The 24716-nt window shown below is 23.2% G+C and overlaps 6 protein-coding genes across 6 annotated transcripts; 2 read left to right on the top strand and 4 right to left on the bottom strand.

Moving 5' to 3' along the window:
• Nucleotides 1–1349: 1349 nt before the first annotated feature.
• On the bottom strand, nucleotides 1350–3440 carry PBANKA_1217300 (UDP-N-acetylglucosamine--dolichyl-phosphate N-acetylglucosaminephosphotransferase, putative; the record flags this gene model as incomplete). The annotated part of the gene is made up of 7 exons (XM_034566234.1): nucleotides 1350–1838; nucleotides 2042–2109; nucleotides 2220–2384; nucleotides 2513–2573; nucleotides 2702–2752; nucleotides 2863–2993; nucleotides 3203–3440. The coding sequence occupies 7 exons, from the start codon at nucleotides 3438–3440 to the stop codon at nucleotides 1350–1352; spliced, it is 1203 nt and encodes a 400-aa protein (XP_034422851.1).
• Nucleotides 3441–4393: 953 nt separating this feature from the next.
• Nucleotides 4394–7441, bottom strand: PBANKA_1217200 (conserved Plasmodium protein, unknown function; the record flags this gene model as incomplete). Its single annotated transcript, XM_034566233.1, has 1 exon — nucleotides 4394–7441. The coding sequence occupies one exon, from the start codon at nucleotides 7439–7441 to the stop codon at nucleotides 4394–4396; it is 3048 nt and encodes a 1015-aa protein (XP_034422850.1).
• Nucleotides 7442–9883: 2442 nt separating this feature from the next.
• On the top strand, nucleotides 9884–11291 carry PBANKA_1217100 (protein kinase, putative; the record flags this gene model as incomplete). Its single annotated transcript, XM_034566232.1, has 4 exons — nucleotides 9884–10188; nucleotides 10278–10813; nucleotides 11021–11069; nucleotides 11222–11291. The coding sequence occupies 4 exons, from the start codon at nucleotides 9884–9886 to the stop codon at nucleotides 11289–11291; spliced, it is 960 nt and encodes a 319-aa protein (XP_034422849.1).
• Nucleotides 11292–11816: 525 nt separating this feature from the next.
• Nucleotides 11817–14432, bottom strand: PBANKA_1217000 (peptidase, putative; the record flags this gene model as incomplete). The annotated part of the gene is made up of 1 exon (XM_034566231.1): nucleotides 11817–14432. One exon carries the CDS (start codon nucleotides 14430–14432, stop codon nucleotides 11817–11819), a length of 2616 nt encoding a protein of 871 aa, XP_034422848.1.
• A 1247-nt stretch (nucleotides 14433–15679) lies between these two features.
• On the top strand, nucleotides 15680–18015 carry PBANKA_1216900 (ATP-dependent RNA helicase DDX42, putative; the record flags this gene model as incomplete). Its single annotated transcript, XM_034566229.1, has 2 exons — nucleotides 15680–17486; nucleotides 17663–18015. 2 exons carry the CDS (start codon nucleotides 15680–15682, stop codon nucleotides 18013–18015), a joined length of 2160 nt encoding a protein of 719 aa, XP_034422847.1.
• A 553-nt stretch (nucleotides 18016–18568) lies between these two features.
• On the bottom strand, nucleotides 18569–24440 carry PBANKA_1216800 (conserved Plasmodium protein, unknown function; the record flags this gene model as incomplete). The annotated part of the gene is made up of 5 exons (XM_034566228.1): nucleotides 18569–18763; nucleotides 18886–18985; nucleotides 19095–19183; nucleotides 19380–19586; nucleotides 19773–24440. 5 exons carry the CDS (start codon nucleotides 24438–24440, stop codon nucleotides 18569–18571), a joined length of 5259 nt encoding a protein of 1752 aa, XP_034422846.1.
• Nucleotides 24441–24716: the final 276 nt, after the last annotated feature.

The following is a 24716-nucleotide window of genomic DNA, read 5'->3' as shown; positions in this document are numbered from 1 at the left end:
CCAACAAGGAGTGCTTATTGCACATAAAATTTGTTTTTTTTAATCTATTTATATGGTGTTGTATTACATAATAAATTAAAATTGTTTATATTTTCGAGTGCATATCGTTTAATGTATTATAAATTTAATTTAAAGTATCGAATAAAACAATAATATATATATCATATTGTAGCATAAAAAAGGCCACAATAATTTCCCATTAGCTGAGAAATAATATTTTAAATATGCTACAAAATATATTAATAATAAACTCGTTATCATGATCCATTTACAACTATAAGTATATATATAGGGTTGTAAATAAATTCCCAAGACAAAAAAATATATACTAATTATGTTCTTCACCTTTTTAGAATTAATCTTTTTTAACAAGAATACAATTTTTTAATAATTTGATACGTTTATAAATATCCTTTAAAAAAATTAGAATAGGAAAAATTATAATTTTAACAAAAACAATATCAGTAATATTAGTGATAATAATACTGATAAGGGATTCTTATAAAATGGATAAATCAATGGCTTTTTGCTCAGTTAATAAGGTTTTTATATTATGGTGATTATGAGTTGTACGAATTTATGTGTATACATAAATATATATGCTTTCGTACTTTTTGCTTTTATTTTTTTTTTTAATTCATAATTTTACATTTCAAATAATGAAAAATTATTTATACGAAGAAAATTACATGTATGATAATAATATAAAACTTGGATAATTATATTGTGTGCATGGATAAATATATACGATGCATAAATGATTACACATCGCATATTGCTTCACATATATAATGTAATATATTATTAAAAAATAACAATTATTTTCTTCCATATTATTGGCAGGATATATCCAAAAGTTTGGCATAATAAATTATAATACACATTTTTAGGATGTGATAATTTGGTTACTATTCTTTCTGTATGCATATATTATGTATACATTTTTGCCTATTTTTAAGTTTAAAATTGGTGAGTTGTTATCATTAGTATACACAAAAAAATTTTAAATAAAAAAAGTACGATAACGAAAGTAATGAAAAAAATATAAAAAATGAAATACATAAATGAACACTAAAACAGGGAGCAGTATTATGTATGCAAAAAAAAAAAAAAGATCAAGTGCTTCTCATTGATATATATCAATCCATTTTAACCAAATAAATATTTCGCCAAAATTTAGCACTTTTATCACACCAAGCATTCGAGGGATTACATAAATATACATGCATGTCCATATATGTATATGAAACATGGTTATGTACATACCTATATAATACTCATATGCACATGTAAAAAATTAACAATACTAATGCTGTGAATATAATGAAGAGTCGCATATAGCGAAAGCTCTATTTAGTATCAATAAAATATCTCAAAAATAAGCCAATGGAGCAAGTAACAAATTGCAAAATTAATAAAACAATAACTAAATGATATTCTGATAAAGGGCCAAAAATATATAAAATTAAATTTATTAATGTAAAATTATATGAATATGTTAATTTATTTGTTTTATGATCTATAATTGGTAGTCTATGTCTTGGGCATGGTATAAAATTAAATAATTGTGGCAAGGATAAAAAAAAATTTAAAAATTGTGGAATTAAAAATAATATTAATGTTTTGGAATAATGGCCAAATATTGAAACAACTGCCAAAAATATGCCACAAAAGTAGGTTAATGTATTCCCTACAAATCCTTTTGATGGATAAAAATTAAAAGCAAATGTCGCCAAATTTATTGATATAAATGGTAGGGTAAATATTACTGATAAAAAATGTTGTTTTAAAATTAATAATCCCGAGACATCAAAACTTCTAATATTCAATACTATTTCCTATATGATCATAAAAAAAATGTAAAAATAAATAATAATATGTAATTTTATATGGGAATTAATAAATTTTTATGCCACTTGAAATTGTATAGTAATAGTGTGGGAGTATTTTAAAAACAGATTAAATGTAAATAAGATCATATGCTCAGTGCAAATGCATTTCTATAAATCCCTCGATTTTTCTCGCTTTTAAGTAATCTTACAATTAAATTGTGTATAGATATAAAAATCGAAATAATCAAGGCTTGCCCAATCTCCAATCCGTTAATTCCTTAAAAAAAATTAATAAAAAAATTTATTAAAATGAATAAATATGCACATATGTGTATATGCACATTTCATAAAGTAGTAAAATAAACATATTTTCAAGCCAATTCATACCCGCATATATATTTATTGTGTTTGTACAAAATACAGACAACAATATAATGTATACATAATAAAAAAAACCAATATTTATAATTTTTTTTTTAAATATAAAAATTAAAAAATTCGGTATTCGTATGTTTGTTTCTCCTGAATAGCATAATAACAAGGGTAGACTAGCTACATAATAAAAAAATTTTAAATAAATATAAGCAATATTATAGGAATTTTCGTCGATTAAATTCATAAAGGAAGAAAAAATAATATGTTTTGTGCATAAATATTTCTTTATTTTAAAAGATTAATACCGAAAAAGGGTAAAAGAACTTTATATCGCCATTTTAATTCAAGAACGTCATCTATAAAACCCTTAATTTGAAGTGTTAAAAAAGGAAAGGTGCAATAAAATTATTAAAATAATAAAAAAAAGTAAATGGGTGCAATATTTTGGCTGCATTTACTAACATCCAATTTCATCTGCATATTTTTTTGCATACCAAAAAGGTCATGGAAATAATGGACAACAATCCCGCATTATATTCTAGTAACTATATATTTACAAAAGAAAACAAATAAATAAGATATATTAAATGGAAAAGGTGCTATATAAAATAAACTGCAGAAATATAATAATTTTTTCCATATTTTTTTCCCTAACAATTTTATGGTCATTATAATATAGAATCTGGTAGAACAAAACAAAAATAAAATATAAAATCGATGGGAATAACCCAATTGGTTCCGCTACTTTATCCTTGCTTATCTTGTTTAAATCAGTACCACATAGTCCTGCAAAAGGAGTTTTGTAAAATATTGTCTTATTTTTTTAATGTATCAAATAGACATGCATTGTGACAACATATAATATACTAAAAGGACCGTGGTATATAAGTGAATAATAAACGCGTGAAGAGTTGAGATATAATATAAATGAATAAAATACACACAGTCTTTATATATAAATTTGTGCGTGCATATACATATGTAAACGTTATTACCTTTTTGATTCAAAAATTGTATAAACTTTGGCATGCATATAAAGGATAGTTTAAAAAGAAGAACACATGGGCCAATGTAGAAAATTATTATATTCTTATATATCGTATCTCTTAATACATACAATACAATTAATAAATAAATTATAAGAAAAGAAAATAGATATCTCTCTGGTATATTTTCTTTATATATGTGTGTTACATTGCCCTTAGTTTTATTATTTGCAAATTTGCTTTTCATTTTTGCTACTAAATAAGTATTAATAATAATAGCATATATATGGCATTACTACAAATATAACAATGTTTGATCCCATTTATTTATATCTACAAAACGAATATCCGTACCCATTTGTTGGTATTACATGCATATATGTGGGCATACCATCTTATAAGTTCATTAATTTTATTTATATAATCCCTTGGAAATTCTATTTTTTTTCAAAAGAGTAAAATATGCATATGTATTTTTTTTCTGCTTTCAATGAGAATAAACTAAATAAAAATAATTAATTATAATGATTTTTTTTGCAACTTCTAGATATCTTATGTGCTTTATTTTTTATTATATATATAATATATTATGAAAATATGCGCATATGTATGTGTAAGTCACACTTGCATATTGTATTTCTCATAATTTTGATGTTTTATGGTAATTTCATAAGACTTAAAAAATATAAGAATAAAAAAAATAAATAACAGTAGCATTTAATGAGATATTGATAGCCGTAGTGTTATATATATAATATTTATTCATTTATTTGTTCGTTTTTTATAATTGAATTATTTATGAAAGGGTAAATTTCCTCATATAATTATTTTCTCCCTTATTGCTATTACAACAAAATTATTTGGTTAATCAAGTATTTAGTTATTAATACGTATGTATATGCAACTATACATGTAAATTATGTGGGACAAAATAAATTAAAAGAAATTCAAAAGTTATGATACATCTTTATTTAATATCAAGTTTAATGTATAAAATGCGATTTCACATTGAAGTAAAAAAATTTCACATTTTCAATACAAATATGACTTAATAAAATGGATATACCAATATGCATCATTGCGGTATGTATGCAGGTGTATACATTGGCATTGATAGGAATTTATTTATTGCGCTTTGTAAACTTTCGGATTTAGGCTCCCTTCCTAAAGAAACTCATGTGTTACCTATTTTTTTTATTTTTACACATAACAAGAGTAGGGCATGGTTTTTGTTATGGTTATATACACAAAAAAAAATAAAATATACAAAAACATAATTCTTCTATAATATATGCTATTTATATATGCAACATAACTATTTGCTTCGTGATGCGATTTAAAATAGCACTTTTTTTTTTCAATTGTTAAATGATTAAAAAAGCATGCATCATCATAAAAAAATGTGTGTTTTTTTTTACCGTCATTTTGTTTAAGCATATTTTGGAACAAATTATACCCTTTCTTGTAATTTTGGTTTTGAGGTATACTTTGACGTTTTTTTTGTCTATGTTCATTGCTCCTTCTCTTTTTTTTTGGTTTTAGTCTTTGAATTTTTTTTTTAATATCATTATATATACTCTTAAAAGTGTATTTTTTGCGTGTGTGCAAATTATTACTATCTTCGGTTTTTAAAAAGGAAATATAATTTTGTAACATATTATTTTCATATATACCAAAAAAATAAATAACATTTATAGCAATATTATGTATAAATACCTTTAAATAATCATTAATAAAAATTTCTATATTTTTAATTATACAATATATATTATCATTCCATTCTTTTGTTTTAATGGACATCGATATATTATTAGTGGAAGGGTTTAAATTTTGGATTTCTGTTATTATATCTATCTCCCATTGATTTATGCAATTAGTAACATCATAAAGTATCTTTTTCTTTATTATATATTTTAATAGACTATCACTGAGAATAGTAATAAAAACATATACAGATACTTTTGTTTTGTTTGAGTTATGAGAATTGGTTTGTTTTTCATAACTATCCTCTAAATTTCGATAACCCTTAATTTTATTGGAGGCATTTCCATTATTATTATCATGATTTTTGTCGGCTTTATTATCTATATTTATTTCATTGTTTGCCCTCGAAAAAATATATATTTGATAAATTTTAACAAACACAGAAAATGTGTCATTATTCGCATTTATTCTTTGAATATAATATATTTCATTAAAATTATTATCAACATATTGGCTTGTTAAAAATTCATCGCTATTGTTTATACTTTCTTCATATTTCATTCCACTACAGTATTTGTCATAATTTTGCTCATAAACATTTGTTTTTTCATTAGTGCATTTGAATGTAATATCACCATCCAAATTATCTTTATAGTTTTCCTTGGATTTTATATCCTCTTCAAATTTTTTAAATTCTTGTTTTATTTTATCAGTCTTAAAGAAACTTTCAAAGGATTCTGTTTTTTTAATATTAATGTGTTGTCTATTGTTTATATGATTACTACTATTTTTATTAGTGGTTATGTTGTATTCTGAATTGTTATTAAATAACTCCTTTGGGTCATTTTGTTTGAAAATTTTTTTTTCCCCTCCCCCTTTCTTTTCCTTACATACTTCGTCTTTTTTATTATAGTTTTTTTCATTTTGGTGATAATCATTATTAGTGTTATTTGAATTTTTTATGATATCCTTTTTATCCCTTTTTATTATTTCTTTAAGAAAGTTTCTAATTTTATTTGATGATTTTTTTCCCTTTATCGTTTTTTTATCATTATTATTATGCATATATGGATAGCCAGTTATAGTTAAGAAGTTGGAACGAAAGTTATTTAAATTGCCCTTATTTTCAGTACGTGCACTTTCGAAACAATCTTGTTTGTTTCTTATTATTTTCGCCATGTTATTACTATTGTTGTCACTAATGTTTTGCTTTTTTTTTTTACAACTTGTGCAGTTTGTTTGTGAACAATTTTTCGAACGTTTTAAATAGCCTTCATCAAATTTACAGGTATCAAAACATATTTTAGTTATTTCGTTTGAATAGTGCAAATTTGACGATTCCGCGTTTATTTCCACATTTTCTATCAAATTATTCTCAGGATAAAACTCTTTCCCTTTACTATTATCATTATAATATTCATTGTTTTTTCTATATCTTGAATATTCATAATAATTTTTATTTTTTATTGGAATACTTTTAAAGTTGCCAAACAATCCATTTGTTCCGGCGCAAAAATTGTGATATTTTCTATGATCTATATTACACTTCATATTATTTTTAACATCCTCAAATTTACCAGCTTCATATATTCTATAACAATAATATAATTTTTCTTGTATAGAGATATTATACTGATGTAAGAAAAAACCAATTGAAAATTTTTTTTTGTAAGATATGATTTTTTCATTTTTGTGTCCCCTTTTTTCTTGTATATCATATACATTTTTATTGTAATTAACATTATATTTTAAGAGAGAGTTATCATTATTTTCATTTATAAATTTATAATAAAATGTGTTAATATTTAAATTGATTTCAAATTTTGATATTTCTATAACATCTTTTATGTCTTCATCACTAATGTGTAACAGTTTTTTAATGTTTCTTAAGTATTTCACATGAGGGTTGAATATCGCATCATTGTTATCATTGTTACTATTTTGATTTGTGTGCAAATTTATTAAGTAGTTTTCGATTTTTTTCGTTTTTTTTTTTTCGTTTTGCTTGTTTCCATCTATTTTTACATCTCGTAGTTTTGTAACTTCCCCATCATTTGACTCATTTTTAATATTCTGGAAAATTTTTAAAAAGCTTGCATTCCGATTTATTTTAGTTCTATCATTCATGCAAATATTAGTGTCATTGTTTATATTTATCGAATCATCATTTTCATAATTTAATAATGTGAATTTTTTTTTATTGCAATCTAAATTTTTTTCATATATATATGCATATTTTTTTTTTTTATCATAATAATTTTTTATGTTTATGCTTGCTTTTTCTTTTCCATTTCGTATTTTTTTTAGTAATGACGAAAATATTTTATGTTTTACTTTACTATGTTCATTATTATTTTCACAATTTACAAATTGGGTTTTATTTATAAGAGGAGTATGAGATGTGTAACTATTTTTTCCCGATATGTCTATTAACATAGCTTTTGATGTAATATTTTCAGGTTCATTTTCAAATTGTCTGTTTATTATATTTAATCTCGCTGAATAATCTTCTATACAATTTACATATTTAGGGGGTGAATTCATTGTTAAGCTTTACTGTAATATATATATCGACAATACTACTTTTGTTATATTTTCCATATTTATATATTTTTATTCCTTTGTTCATACATGCATATAGCTCTTTGCATGCATTCCGTTATTATATTATACATATAAAATATAGGTATAACTTATTTTTTTGTGAACAAATATATATTCAAAGATATTTGCTCATATTACTCTATGTGCAGATATCCCCAATAGGTTATGATCGTACATTTATATATAACTAGTTATAGTATTCATCATAATTATATACAAGGATGAGTTTGTATATATATGTGTGTGTGTATTTTCATTTGAATAAAAAAACGTAGTCTAAAAATATTCTATGAGTGTGTTTAATTGCAAGCACATTTAATATATAGTGTGTTATGTTAAAAAAATCAGATTAATTACTTTTTTTCATTAAATAATTTCACGTATTACACGATATTATTTATTAAATATGTTCAAAAAGGAACCAAAGAAATAATGAATCTGCACCAAAAATAGATACGCTTATTTTATATTCTCCAAAATTGCTATATGCAAAATACTGTTAAAAATGCAACATAAAATTACCCTATCTTGTTCTATTATTAAATATAGATATTAATTTTAAAACATTTTTTTTTACATGCGTGGTATTATTTAAAAGAATATAAAATGAATTTGATACATTTTAAAATATACATTTTTTTTCATGTTTTTTTTATTTATTTTTCGATTTATTTGTATATATGTTTGTGTATTTATTCTATTAAGTACATATATGCTCCATATATTTGTCACTCAACATATATTTATTTATTCACTATTTCCATAACATTTAATAATTATCACAATAATGTTTTTTAATTATAAAAACTAATCATTGTAAAAAAATTTAAGAGATATTTTCTTCATATTGACATGCTTAAAAATATCTTTCTTATATATGTATGTATTTATTTAAACATGGCCCCTATGAGTGCTTATATATGACACCGATTTCTTATTCTTTTGGAACTCAAATGAAATGTATAATATAAAAATAAAAAATATATACAAAAGAAAGAGATAAAAACCGGTATCTGAAAAGTATGTGTGTGCGTCATGCTTTTTTGCAATACTAAATTTTTACAGTTAACAAAAATACATAATTTAGTAATATGAGACAAGAATGTGGCATTGTAATGGAACAAAGACAGATAAAATCTATATACAAGATTTCCTTATTATATTATAGTCTTTTTAAACTTATATAAATTTTTTTTTAATGACATTTTCAAAAAATAATATGGAGTAATATATTTAGGGGTCGAGTTTTCGTATAGGCGTGCGTGCGTATACGTGCATATACTTACATAGAAATGGACATAAATGACAACGAAATATTTTTTGGCCTAAAATAGGGGAATATAATTCATCAAAAAAAAAAGAAAATACGGAAAAACATTACAAATATGTTATAATCAATGCAGAAAGATGAAAGTATAATTTTAGTTTATTTAATGCGGATTAGAGAAGAAATATATAAATATGTGTACATATTGCATCGAGGAAATGCCTATGGAGAAAATTTTCAGTGAAATAATATGAATATACAACTACGTGTAAATAAAAACAAAAATAATATATATTTATTCATTGTCATTAAAAATAGCATATTGATTTATGGCCAAATTGATGGACACAACTTTGCTCATTTATTTTTATTTTAAAATGTAATTATTTTTTTTCATTATTTAAGATTATGAGATAATTATATTCACATTCTAAACAAACAAATACGGAATAAAATTGCAAAGAATTTGAAAAATATATTAATAAAATTTGCAATTTTTTATTTTCTATTCTTTAAATATAGAAATATTTTTTTGTGCATTATTGTTTTTTTTCTCCGAAAAGACATTAAATAACCTTTATCTTAATTTATTTCGTTATCTTTTATTATTGTGTCATTTTATATATTTTTTTCCATTTCATTTCGTCTCATTTTATTTTAATTTATTAATTTTAATATTTTTAATATTTACTTTAATTTGTTTATCTTATTTTTCTTAATTTTTTTTACCAGTTAAATGGTGGCAACGTTGATACGATTACTACCTTATGGAAAAACATTGACTAATTTCCTATCCTTGTTGCATTATTTTGGTCTTTTCTTATATAGTATTAGTGTGTCTGTTGCCATATTGGTTATGTTCGCAATTTAAAAAAACGCAAATATGCGTAAATGAAAAAGTGACAAATTGTAAAATGCACACATCACTAATAGTTTGTGCCCTAAAGTTTTACTAAATGCACAATATTTATTATTCTTAAGTTTTTGTAAAGATAAAAATATATATATATATATATTATGTATATGCTTCAATGCTTTATTTTGAATTATTAATAAAAAATTGGCAAGCTTAATTTATATATAACATTATATACACTAGCACGACGACATAACAAATGAGAATTCTATATTCGTCCAAAGAAAAATATACAAAGTATTTCCATAGAGGGTACTTAATAAAATCCGATACGAATGTAAATGACACAACAAAACTATATCCTTGTGTTTTTTTGAAAAGTGGAGAAAAAAGATTGGTAAAAAAAATCGATAAAAATATATTTAAAGGAGAAATATTGAATGCTTTACTTAAATTAAGAACTTATACTTATAAGAATGACTCAAGTTTACCAAAATATTTACTAAAAACATATAACATTTATGAAGATGATAAGTTTTCTTATGTTATCTTTGAAAATTGCGCGTAAGATGACGAATAAATATTAAACATATATATTTGTATTATACTAATATATATATGTTCGACACATGGCTTTATTTTGTTACTTTCAGCGGTGGGTTCTTTTTTGATATACTAAAGGACAATAATGTAATTAATGAAAATATATTAGCTGAATGGTTTTATCAAATATTAACCGCTCTGAATTTTTTAGAAAAAACAAATATATATCACGGAAATTTAAATGGATACTGTATACATTTTAAGGATAAGACACGAAAGGAAATAAGAGTAAGTTTATTAAGTATAAATAATAATTATGACAATATTGATGAAAAAGGTGACTTATATGGATTATATTTTATTAGATCTCCACAAGAAATAAAAAAATTATATCATGATAAAAACAATTCATGGTATGTAGGAATGCTATTGTATTTTATCTTACATGGGTCATATCCATTTATAAATAATAATGTTTTGGTAAATTATTATAATATTGTACAAAATAATATTCCTTTTACGGCCTTAAAACTGGACCATAAAAATTATACTAATTTGATGTATGATTTTCTTAAAAGTGCCTTAGAAAAGGACTATGACATGAGGCCCTCAGTAGAGGGTTTACTAAATCATCCTTGGATAAAAAGTATTATATGAGTTTAAAAAATTAAAAATAATTCATTACCAATTAATTTTCTATTATTATTCTGAGCCACATTAAATATGTTTATGTTTTTTATTGTAATCCTCTATTTGGTTTCATTATTATACTATATTTTAGAAGCCAATTTTATTTTGCATATTCCTTTCTTCTCATACGCATTTATTATTTTTCTTTTCATTTTATATACAGAAAAAGGAGAGCACCCTATATATGAAATATTGGATGAAAATACTCGAAGGTAATTTTTTTTTAGTTGTATATATGCACATTCTAAAATATTTCCAAAAAGGTGTCATATATAAGTATATGGATAATTGTGGATTTTACAAATTCTATTGGAATATATATGTATTGTTTATACTTACATGTAACATTTTTCTTTTTGTATAGGATGGGAATAAACCAAATAAAAGCCATAGAACAAAATATGAACAACATTTACGAACTCAACAATATATAAGACTTAATTTTTTTTATATTATATTGATTTTAAAATTATTGAAGGTAGCTTATATGCATATATATAAGCACGTAACATTGAAATACTTTTCATGTATATAAAAAAAAATAAAAAACATATTATAACTTTTTTAATACTTTCAATTGCCTTTATGTGATATAATACAACAAAATGATGTATGGTATATTTATTTTAAATCATGAAAAATTGAATTCTTTTATTTAAGCTTTTTGTTTGAATATAAAGAAAAAAAACAAAAAAATATACTATAATTTAACATAATTATAAATAATTATAAATAATTTGAGATAATATATCGAAATGTGGGACATAATCGTCTAGCTTTGATGAGTTGCCATTTCAATATACATTTGCACACGCATGTATTATTTCATTGTGAAAAATAAAATTATAAATTGGCTAGTTTTTGAAAAAAAACATTTCACATATGCATATAAATATATATATTTATGTGTGTTAGATGGAGCTATATTCTCAGACCTAAATAATAAAAATCGATTTAAGTTACTTCTTCTTCTTAGTGTCGTAATCATAAAACCACAGAACTGTATTCATAAGAATAGTTTCATCATAATGATAGTTGTCAATGGAATGGTTTGCATCATCAAATAGAAATAATTTTGTTTTTTTTTTTAAAGCTCTTAATCTATTATATAAAGCTATACTGTTATGATAAGTAACCCGCATATCATTTTTTGAACAAATTATTAAAACAGGAGTTTTTATATTTTGAGCATAATTAAGAGGTGACATTTCATATGACATTGCATAATCATGCTTATCAAAAATGCAGTCATATTCTGTATTTTTATTTACTGTTAAATTTACAAAAAAATCGGGTACATCACTTGAATATGCCGATAATATCCATTCATATACTCCATTAATAACACATCCACTTTTAAAAATATTTGATTTTGTTAATAAAGAGCATGAAGCAAATCCTCCATAAGAACCACCATATAAATAAACATTTTCATAATCACCAAAATGTTTAGAAAAATTTTGGAATACTGCCATTATATCATTAATTTCAATAGTATTTACAAAACCATTTAATATATTTGGCTTGTCCGTATAGGTTAATGATCCTATATAATTAACACACAAAACATCAAAACCACATGCTGCAAAATATATATATATATTTCTATATTCATTATAGGTTAAACTATATGGTCCTCCATGAATATATAGAATCAAATTTCTTAAATTATTTTTATTAAATAAATTAAAATTCGATAATGATATGCCTTTATCTTTAATATCATTTAAATATTCTTGCTCATTTTGATAAAGCAAATTATAGTTTGGTTTCTTTCTCCTAATATAAGGATGCTTATTTTCAAAAACTGAAGTTTCGATTTCACTTAATATCTTAAATAAATTTTTAGAATTATCATTAATATTTGAATAAATAAAATCATTTTTTTTTTCTATATTGCTATATGTTGAAAAATCTATATTATAGCTTTTTAAATTTGTAAGATAAATAAAATTCCCTTTAATGTGCTGTTCATTAAATATGCAATACATTAATATATCGTTTAGCAACATATTTCTTATACTAATTAATAAATTATTTTCTTTCATACATAATATTTCAATGCTTGTACCTGGATCATTTTCATTATATATATCATTTATAAGTACACGATATATATTTTTTGTAAACATATGAACAGCAATAATTATTTTATTACAATATAAAATTGTATTTAAAAAAATATATGGATAGCAACATCCTTTAATCTCGTTAGTATATATACCTCTAAAATATGGTGTATATTCACCTTCTCTAACTAATATATATGTTTCGATTTTTTTATAATTACACGCATCGTCATTGCTTTTGTCATTGATGTTGTTATTGTTCCCATGAATATTATCAGTACGATCATCTTCTACCTTTAAACCACTAATATTGTTATATTCATTATAATTTTCATCAGTATTTTCGTAATGTATTAAAGATTTTTCTTCTTCCACAGAAACATCTTTATTAGATTTTTTATTTTTACTTTTTTTTGTTTCGTCTTTTTCTAATTTAATTAATACTAAATTGTATTCACTAATGTGTTGTTTACTTTCGTCATTTTTATGAAAAATTACTAAGCATGCAACATATACTTGATCTTTATCTTTTATAATAATTGGTGAAGCAATATGTTTAAAATTTTTACAAGACAATTTTATATATGAACACCGTACATGATTTTTCTTACTTTTCCCACTATTCCCAGTATTACCAATTGCATCATAATCCTTTATATCAGTATTATCTCCATCTACCGCGATATCAAAATCAAAATCGTTAAGTGTGCACAATAATAAATCATTTTGTCTTGTGTTAAAAGCATATATGCCTAATCTATATGGTACTGTTCTATAAGATAAGCAAACAAAAGATGTTTCATCAATAAATTTAGGATTATAAAAGCAGCTTGTGATATCTTTTACAGTGATATATTTAACAGTATTATCTATTAAGTTATAGAGATATAAATAAAAAAACGAATAATTGTATTGCTCTCCAAATGTTTCTGTATACACTCCATTATTTAACTTTTTTAATGCATCTAAATCTGATTTTTGGAATATATTTCCTTCTTTTTTTAATTTAATATCTTCACTTTCAGCACTATATAGTAACAAAGTGTTATTAGAATTAAATGAACAAAATGATTCATACATAAAAAATTTCTTATGTATATCATTTACAGATATATTATTTATAGATGTAAAAAAAAAAGACCCTTTATTTCCGTCATTTTTAAATAAATTTATCATTAATTTATTATCATTATTATTAAATAAACATCCTATTTCCCCATCATCAGACATATACATTTTATATTCTTTATCAAAAAAACTATTACTTATATTCATATTTTCTTGAACATAAGATATTTTATACAATTTTTCTTTATTACATAGCTGATAATGTATTATATACAATTGATACATATCTAATTTTTCACCATTTATTCTTCTTGATACTGCTTTCCCAAACTGACATTTTTCTATTTTATTTAATCCCCCATAGCATATGTTATATATATCCTCGAGTTTGTTCATAAACGGGGGGATTTTTCTTATTGCATTTGTATTACTACTCATTATTTAGTTTTGAAAAAAGGGAAAGAGATTTATATTATATGAGTATGCGATTATGTACATATATTATGTTAAGATAAGCATATATATTTGTCGTTCCCTCGAAATTATCAAATGTGATTCTCTACAAATTTTGTGATAAGTAAAATAAAGGAACGATTAAAAACATGTATAATATAGTATAGATTGAAAATTTTTATTTCACTTTTACTATATGTTTGTACAAATTAATTTGGAAGATGCATGTCCGAGGAATACAAGCATATGTAATCATCGTTTTATACATGCATATATATAGAAGGAAAAAATTTAATTGGTTTGTATAATCAGATGAATCTGTTATGTGATTTCTTATATCAGTGTTTTTTATGTGGTCACAATACGTTGTATATGTACTGTCACTATAACAAGCATTCGTACCACAAAGAAATTAAAAAATATATTGGAATTTTTTGATAAAAAAAAATTAAGATTTTCACATTATTGCTATTATTTGGGTTTATTACCACTGTTATGATTGGTGTAATTTTTTTTTGCTTCTACAATTTTCCTTTTTTTATATAAATAATAATCTAGTGATGTATATAATTTTATGTCACTTAATCAAAATATGCCCTAGATTTATATTAATTTATTTCTTTATGCATAAGTTATTATATTTCAAGCGTATATTACTGGAAGATCTATATACAAAATCTTTTAACATTGTGATATGTAATATTATATATATATGTATGAATATATATTTACTTGTTTTTGAATAATTACATACGTGCATAAAAATCTTCGGAGATTTTTTTTAAATTTATGAATAGTAGCGTTCATATTATTATGTATGTATCGTATAATAAAAATATGTTTGCTACAAATTCCTTTTTATGTAAATTTCATGCTTCTTTTTTTAACTGTTTTGCATGATACAATTTTTTTTAATTTTAAATATTTTTTAACTTTATATCATTGTTTTTTTAATATTTTATTTATTATAATTATATATTTTTTTTAGTCCGTTTTTTGGTTACCTATTATTTTACCCCCAAATATTATCATAATTTTTTTCGGTAAATTTTCGCTATCATATTCAATCAATAAAGGCTTTCCTTTGGGTAATCTAAGGAAATTTCCATGCTTTAATGATATTGAGATTTTAATTGTATCACCTAAATATATATATATGCTTGTATGCATGTATATATTGCTTGCATGCGTAAAATGAAGGAATAATAAGATGCGGATTTTATGACAAAACAATGATGCATAACGATAAAGATGAGGATAATTTTTTTGAAGATGATAATTATGAAAATAATAAAAATGAAAAAATACATGACGATAATGGACAGGATGAAGTTGATCCATTAGACGAATTTATGTTAGAAATAAATAAAGTAATCGAAGAAGAAAAAAATAAAAAAAAACGCGAGCAAAATAAATTTAATAATAAAGAGATAGGAAGTGAGTTTGAAAATTCTATAGATAGTTATGCAAAATCGCCAAGAAAATGTGAAAAGAGTAAAAATATAAATGATACAGATCAAAAGCACCCAATTGATAAAAAAAATAGCAATAATAGTAATGATGCCAAGAATGATAACAGTTTGGATGATAATGATGTGACTGCAGATATTTATGAATTTTTGGAAAAAAAAAATGAAGAATTAATGAATGAAAAAAATAAAGAGAAAGAGCATGGAAAAAGTTTTAATAACACTAAAAACTATTTTGTAAGCGCTGGAACAAAAGATCCACAAATGGAAATAAAAGATGATAATAGTGATTTTCATGATTTTTTAAATGATGGTAATTATAAAAATAAAAATGATGAAATAATAATTTGTAATATTAATTATGATGAAATTGAATTAGATGAATTTAAAAAAGATATATTTGTTACTGACGAAAATATAAATAATTTTACTCTCGAACAAAGTGTGGAATATAAAAAAAAAAATAATATAAAAACAATAGGTTTTAATGTACCAAAGCCAATTTTCTCTTTTTTACAATTAAAAAATATTATAGATAAAGAAGTTCTTGAAAATATGTACGATTTGTCTATAAGCATTTTATCTCCTGCTCAATCCATAGTAATCCCAACATTTTTAAGTGGTAGAGATTTTATAGCAAACAGTAGAACTGGATCAGGGAAAACACTTGCATATATTATCTCGCTAATCATTCATTTGATGAATTATAAAAAAGAAAGCAAAAAGGACGCACAAAAAGGTGCGAAAAAAAAAAACTCAGATCCTCATGCTCTTATATTGACACCAACTAGAGAAATATGTGTGCAAATTTCTGAGGAAATAAATAAAATATCTATGAATAAATTAAGTTCAACTTTATTATTTAATGGGATAAATTTTAAAAATGCTTATGATGATATACACAAAGGGGTTGATATCATAATATCCAATGTAAAAACATTAATTAACTTTGTTAACAAAAAATATTTATCATTGACTAATATCAAATATGTTATATTAGACGAATTTGATAAATTATTTTCAAACCAATTTATTAATTCAGTTATTTCAATATTAAATAATATACGAACTGATTCTATAAGAGCCTTTTTTTCTTCAACATTTTCAGATAGTATTCATGAATTAATCAAACCGTATTTATCTAAAAAACATATTTTAATCCAAGTAGATGATAATAATATGATAATAGATAAAAAATTTTATATTGTTGAAGAATCATACAAATATAAATATTTATTACATGCGATCCATCAGTTTTCAAACAATGGCCAAGGTTTTATTTTTTGTAATAGTAAAAAAAACGTGTTAGCACTATATGAACGACTTAAAACAGAAATACAACTAAAACATATAAAATTTGATTTTATTTATGGTGATATGGATCAAACAGATAGATTATATAAACTAGATTCTTTAAAAAATAAAAGAACACAAATATTAATTAGTACTGGTTTAATGGAAAGAGGCATAAATGTTATTGATTTAAATTTTGTAATTAATTATGATTGCCCTCGTGACCTTTTTGTTTATATTCACAGAATTGGTCGATGTTCCAGAATGGACAATAAAGGTATGCTCTCATGAATTATCAGTTTGTCACAGTTTTCTCTCTACATCTATATACCAAGGAATATTATTTCCCTCCATAATATAGTCTTGATTTTTTCATATTTCACTCTTCTCAACTTATTAATTACTATATATATATATATATATATACAATGCATGCAATTTCTCTTTTTGTAGGCTACGCTGTCACGTTTATTACCCCATCAGAAAAAAAAATGGCATATCTTATTTATACTCATTTAAAAAATGCAAAGGAAACAATAGATGAAGAATTAGAAAATTTTATTTTAAGAAGCAACTTGGATAACCATATCGAAATAAAAAAATTGAAAAGAAAAATGAATAATCCTAATTATGATAACCCATTGAAAAAAGTAGGGCCCACAAATAATAATAATACAATTATAAGTTTAGGCTCAATGCCTTTTCAAGCAAGTTCATCACAAAAACAAAATGAAAAACCTCCACCAAAACAGGTGCATATGATTTCTTCAAATGATGTTTTATCATCTTCAAGTGATGAATACTAAGGTTGAAAGTTCCTGTTACGATTATTATTAGTCTTTCAAAGTTATTATATTGCAATTATTACAAATTTTAATTTTGCATTTGGGTACATAAATAATATATAAATTATATGATGAAGTAGAATAGCCAGTTTAAAACTTTGTCGATTTATAAAGTATATATATGGCCATGATATACTCTCGTTGTGTATATCTATGTTTTGTAATTAAATCAGAAAGAATAAACACTTTTGATTTTTTTTTGTTAATACATCGACAAACAAATTAATAAAAATGTGCATGAAACTATATATTATGAATGCACAATTTTTTTCACTGATTAAGCATAAAATATTAGACAAACAAACGAAAACATAATTTTTCATTATATATGTTAAAAAAATTGAAAAAAATAGAGATGATAAATGCTCAATTTATAGTAATAAATTGGACAATCATTTTTTAAAAATATTTAGGATGTATATACATATTTTTCGAAAAAAAATATATAGCATATAAATATTAAGTTATATTTATGCCAGCATAACAAATGATTACACATTAATAATTTTTCCCTTTATGGTATATTGTCAGTGTATTCTTTTTGTAAATTATTTAATAACTCATTAACTTTATTCATTTTTTTGGCTGCTTTTTCTTTTTGCTTTTTATTTTCGTCAAGCAATATATACATTTCCATGTCTCTCTTTTTAATCTTTTTGTTTGCGTCTTCGAGCATTTTACCTAATTTTGCAATTTCGTTTTTATTTTCCTAAAAAAATTATCGAAAGATATATAGATGTATCGAGTAGATTGAGTCGACGCATTACGACTCATTTTCTCTCTATTTCTCTCAATATATATGCGTATATGGATTTTGTGATGATTCCTTACTGTATTTTCTTCGTTTAGATCCTTAAACTTCTTTTGCATTGCGTGAATCTCTTTGTCCTTTTCCTCAATAACAACTTGTATTTTATGTTCATATTCTTTGCTACATATGTATATTAAATAAAAAATTGTGATATGTTTACTCACACAAATATCTCAACACATTAATGTATAAATAAATGAATATATATATTTTTGTTATTTATCAGTACCAGAATGATTCTTTAATATTTTCGATCTCCTTATGTGTATACTCCAATATTTCATCCTTCATCTTTAATTTGCTTTTCATTTCTTTAACCTACGCAAATGCACGACAAAAAGGAATAACTTTGATGAATAAGAATATTTAAAAATGTATGGATATCCTTATTATTCCGTTGAAATATATTCCCATTTTGTTCAGACTAATAAACCCTAAGTGGCCATTTCATTATGGATTTTTAGAATACAATTTTTTTATTTTATTAATTTTTTTTTTGAGTATCTATACTTACTTCTTCTTCGTACTTCTTATACTTAGAATGAGCAAATTCACACTTATTCATATATTCATCAAGTTCATTTTCATATTTTGCGATTAAATTTTTTTTTTCCATTTTATAATCATCCAATAAAGTTTTGTATTCTCTTTCCATTTTTTTAATTTCGAGTGTTTTCTTTTTGATTTCTTCTTCTTTATTGGCTATGTCTGATTTTAGTTTCTGGAAAATGGAGAAAATGCATATGGTCATAATTTTAGAGAAAGATAAAAAAATAAAATAATATATTAATGGTGAACATAAAATTATCCCAAATATGAAAAATACATCAAGTACATGCATTTTGTAGACACAAAATTTTATGTTTATTCAAATGAAAATATTATGAGTAAATTTATCAAAACTTACCTCAACAGTTCTCATAATATCTTCTGTTATTTTGCTCTTAACCTTTATGTTTGTATTAAGATCTTCATTTTGTTGATTAATTTTTTTTAATTTTTCAGAAAGCTCTGATTTTTCTTTGAATAAATTAGTTATATCATTTTCTGATTTTTTAACTTTCGATTTAAGAATATCAATTTCTGAAATATAAGTTTTTTTTTCATTTAAAGCAGTGTTATGTATATTAATTGGTACATAGTTTTGTTCTATGTCTTTTTGGATAAATGAAAATGCATTTTTTTTAAGCTGTTGATTTTGATTTTTTATTTTTATATATGCTTCTTTAATATTTTTTAAGCCTTTAATGAATTGTTCCTTTTCGATATTATATGCTTTCATTTCTTTAACAAGTGCATCATTAACATTTAGAAGATTTTTGGAATTGTTTTTTATATCTTGGTTAATTATTTTTAATTCTTCTAATTCATTTTGTATATTTTTTTTTTGACAATGTAATTCGTTATATGACTCTTGAAACGCCTGTTCTAATGATTGGACTTTTTCTGTGAATTTATTTTTTTCTTTTTCTAAGGATTCATTTTTTTCTTTTATAACATCATTTATTGTTTTTTCATTAGAGATTTGTGTTTCTTTCATTTTTGATGTAATTTTTTTATTTTTATTTTTTAGTTTATCAAACTCTTTTATAAATTTATTTTTTTCTTTATTTAATTTTTCTATAACTTCTTTTTCTTTAAAATATAGATTATTCGCTTCCTCTAATTTTGCTTCCAATTCACTTAGCTGTTTTTTTAACCCTCTAATTTCGTCTTCATTTTTTATAACAGTTTCATCAAGATATTTTTGTAAATTATTCAAATCGATTTGTAACAATTCTTTTTGATTTTCACGGGTTTCTAATTCGTTTTTTGTCGCTTCAAGAATATTTTGAATTTTATTTTTTTCTTCCACTTCTGTTGAGTAGCTTTTTTCAATTCTGTCTTTTTCTTCTTTCAATTGGTTGTAATTTTTTTGAACATTTTTAAAATCTTCTTGTAATTTCTCTAATTCATTAACATTATTTTCATAAGTCTTTTTTAGTATTTCCATTTCATTATTTATTTGTTCTTTTTTGGAGTTAGCTAAATTGTATTTTTCTTCCATCTTTTCCTTTTCTATTATCATAGTATTTATTTCAAATTTTATTTTTTCATTTTCTATACTTAGTTCGTTTTTACATTCAAGTAGCTCTGCTTTATCATCGATGATATTTTTTTCAGTTTTTAATAGTTCTTCTATTTTATAATGTAAATTGTTTTTTTCTTTAACAACCTCGTCTAATTTTTTAGAGAGTGTGTCCTTTTCCTTATTTTCCTTTTCGTAATTTTTTTTAAATTCATTTTTTTCTTTTACCTCTAATTCGATTTGATTTTGTAAGGCTTTAATTTTATTTTCCATTGCATTTATTTTGGCTTCATTTACCCGTATATCTTCCTCACGTTTAGTTATTTTTAAATCTTTTTCTGAAATCATATTTTGTTGTATTTTTAATTTATTTTTTACATGTTCCACTCTTTCTATATTTTGTTTTAGCATATCATCAATATCAGCTTTATATTGTTTTAATATATTTTCATTAAATGAAATCACTTTTTCCTTTTCTTTTATGAGTTCTTTTAACATATATATTTCTGAATCTTTTTTTTTTAAAAATATGACATATTCATTCATTTTATTTTCAAATTGTATTTTACTTATGGAAAATTGTTCATTCATATATTTTGTTATTTCCTCAAGCTTGGATATTTTTTTTTCTTTATTTGCGCATTTATCTTTTAATTTATTAAAGTCAATTATTATACAATCGATTTTTTTTTCGTATTCATTAATAATTGCTAATTTATTTTTATATTTTTTTTTATTTTTATCAAACAATTTCTCCATCTTTTTATAATTTGTAATTTGATTTTGAAGATCTTTCACTGTATTTTTTAGGACAATATTTTTTTCGACGAGTTCTATTTGTGTATTGCTTTGTGATACATCTTTTTCATTATTATCTAAAGCATGTCTTTTTTTTTTTTTTTTTTTTCCCCCTTTTTTTTTTAAGACAATCTCTTTACTTTCTTCCTCTTTATCCTGATGCTTGTCTTTTATAATTTTCTTTTCAGATGGTTCATTGGGTTCTTTTTGAAAATTACTATTTGTGTTTTCTTTATATTCTGTATTTCTGGATTTTTCATTTCGGTTATCATCATTTTCACGCTCTTTTTTTTCGCTAATTTCATCAGAATTTTGAATAGCCTTATTTTCGCTTTTTTCCTCATTAATTGTGATATATTTTTTATTTAGTGAATTAGAATTACTATTACTGCTACTATCATTTCCACTGATCTCTTGGTGTATTCGACTTTTTAAATTATGCAAAGTTTTTAAATAATAATCAAAATTTAGGTTTTCATCTAATAAATTATTATTTGTAATTTCTACCTTTTCGATTTTCTCTGAAATGTTATTATCTTTTTGTATTGATACATTTTGCACTGTATCGTTGGTATAGTTTATGTCTAGATTGAATTCATTCTTTTTTAAATATTCAAAATTTAAACTATTTATATTTTGATTTATTTCGTCTATAATTTTAAGGTTTTTATTATCATTTCTTAAAATATTAATATTTTCTTTTATTAATTTTTTCTTTCTCATTTGTTCAGAATTTTCATTTTCTTCATTTTTAGAACTCTGAGTGGAATTAACTATATCATTATTTATTTCTGAGGGTTTCCATGTTTCTTCTATTTCCTTTTTATTGTTAGTTTTATGTTTCGTTTCATTACCATTGTCGTTGTTACTATTTTCAGTATCACCAACTTTGGTATATATATCACTGCGTTCTTTTCCGATTTCCGCACATGATCCTATTTCGTGATTATAAAATGAAACCGAAATATGTTTACTATTAATAATGCAATCATTTGTAGCACTTATTTTATTTTGCCAACTTTCTTGGCTTTCTATATGTAATACATTCGGTTTAACTGGTAAATTATAGTATTCTAAATTTTGTTCGTTAGTTAAATTTCTGTGAGGATTTTCTTTGTCATAAGAATCGGTTTGTAGTTCATCTATTTCATTTAATTCATTCTCTTCAATTGTTTCCTTTTTTTTTTTTTTTTTACGATTTTTCATTTTATCAAAATTATTATTAGAATCACTTATTGGGTTTCCATTCATATCACTATTACTCATTCCATTAATATATTTATAGTTATATTTATTTCCCCCAATATTATAAGTATTACTCGAATTTCCATCTTCCTGGTATTTATCGGATTCATTTTTTTTTTTTTTTTTTTGTTTTATATTTGTATCACTATTGTAATATGTCTCTTCTATTGGTTCTTCTCCATTTTGACTTTGTACGCTTCTATCACTTTGTTGATATTCATCATGATCACTTAAAGAAAAAACATATTTTTTATACTTGTCTTTCAGTTTTTTAATGTTAAAATGCTCAATGTTATCTTTGTCTTCGTCACTTCCCGTTTGATCATTTGCAGAATCGGTATCCTTTTTATTACTAGCAATATCATTGGGTATATAATCAGTACCGAGGAAGGGAATATTTTTATCGTGGATAATAGTATCGTCATGTTTTTTATTGTTATTATTTTCATTTTCACAATTGTATGAATGCTCTGTGTTATTTAATTCATCTTTTTCTTCCATATTTTCATAATTATCATCATTATCAATAGCATTTGTATCATTAAAATTATAATCTCTTAAATTTTGAAGTATATTTAATATATTTTTTATTTCCTTATCATCTTCACTATCTAATTCACCACACTCTTTACAGCTTTTTCCTGTTTTGATGTTACTGTCAAAACTTTCGTTATCATTTCCATTATAGCTTTCAATACTATTTTCATTTCTCCCCCTGAAATAATTTGCATAATTTTCTTCTTTTTTCTCATTATCATTTAATAAACTAGTAAATGTGCATATTTTTTGTTCATGTGATAAAATTATATTATTTATTTCATCTTCATATATAAAATTTATTTCATCAGAATGAAAAGGTATAGATTCATTTTTTTCTATTTTCATAAATTCATCGTTTGAAAAACTTGAAAATAATAGACTACCTTCTATATGTTTTAGCCCTTGCATCCCTTCATTGTTTTCTATTTCATCTTCTTCTATTTTTGTTTTTATTTGTTCTTTCTCATTTTTTATAATTTCCCCTTGTTCATCACTACTATTTCCACTTTCTAATAAATTGTGAACTTGTTTATCAATGTAATCATAATTTATATTGTGATACAGATTTCCAGTAGTACTAGTTATATCTAAATTTATTGTGTCGTTTTTTTCATAACACTTTTTTTTTATTTTAATATTGTTAAAAGATTCACTTGTGAGCGCATTGTTAAGGCCGTCATATTTTTGATCATTATAATACTGTAAAGCATTGCCTTTTTTTTTTAGGTTTATATTTCCACAAGAGGAGTTAGGTAAATCTTCCTTCTCATTATCACAATTTTTTATTTTAAGAACGCATATTTTTTCTGTTGCTATTTTATCATCTTCATTTATTGTATTTAAATGCATATCACTATCTTTAGTATTTATATTTTGTGATTCTTCGATACTTAATTTGTTTTCCAGTAATTTGTGTAACTCCATGATATATTTATTTCATGCTTCCAAGCTTATTTCCTCTTTCTTTTTATACACACACATAGAGATATATATGTATCCCTTTTTTATAATAACACACAGTTGAAAATTTTATATATCACATACCGCGAATCCATTGGTGTGCATATTTTATTTGAATTAAATAACTCTGTGTGAAGCTGATATGTTTATTCATATTATGCTTGGGTATACATATTTTATTGTATCACTATTTTTATATTGCTGCAATTTATTTCTTTAAATCACATAAACATGAATATA

Source organism: Plasmodium berghei (genome assembly GCF_900002375.2).
Source record: "Plasmodium berghei ANKA genome assembly, chromosome: 12".
Taxonomy (NCBI): Eukaryota; Apicomplexa; class Aconoidasida; order Haemosporida; family Plasmodiidae; genus Plasmodium; species Plasmodium berghei.
Note: the sequence above shows the minus strand (reverse complement) of the source record. Positions and strands in the feature narration are given on the sequence as shown.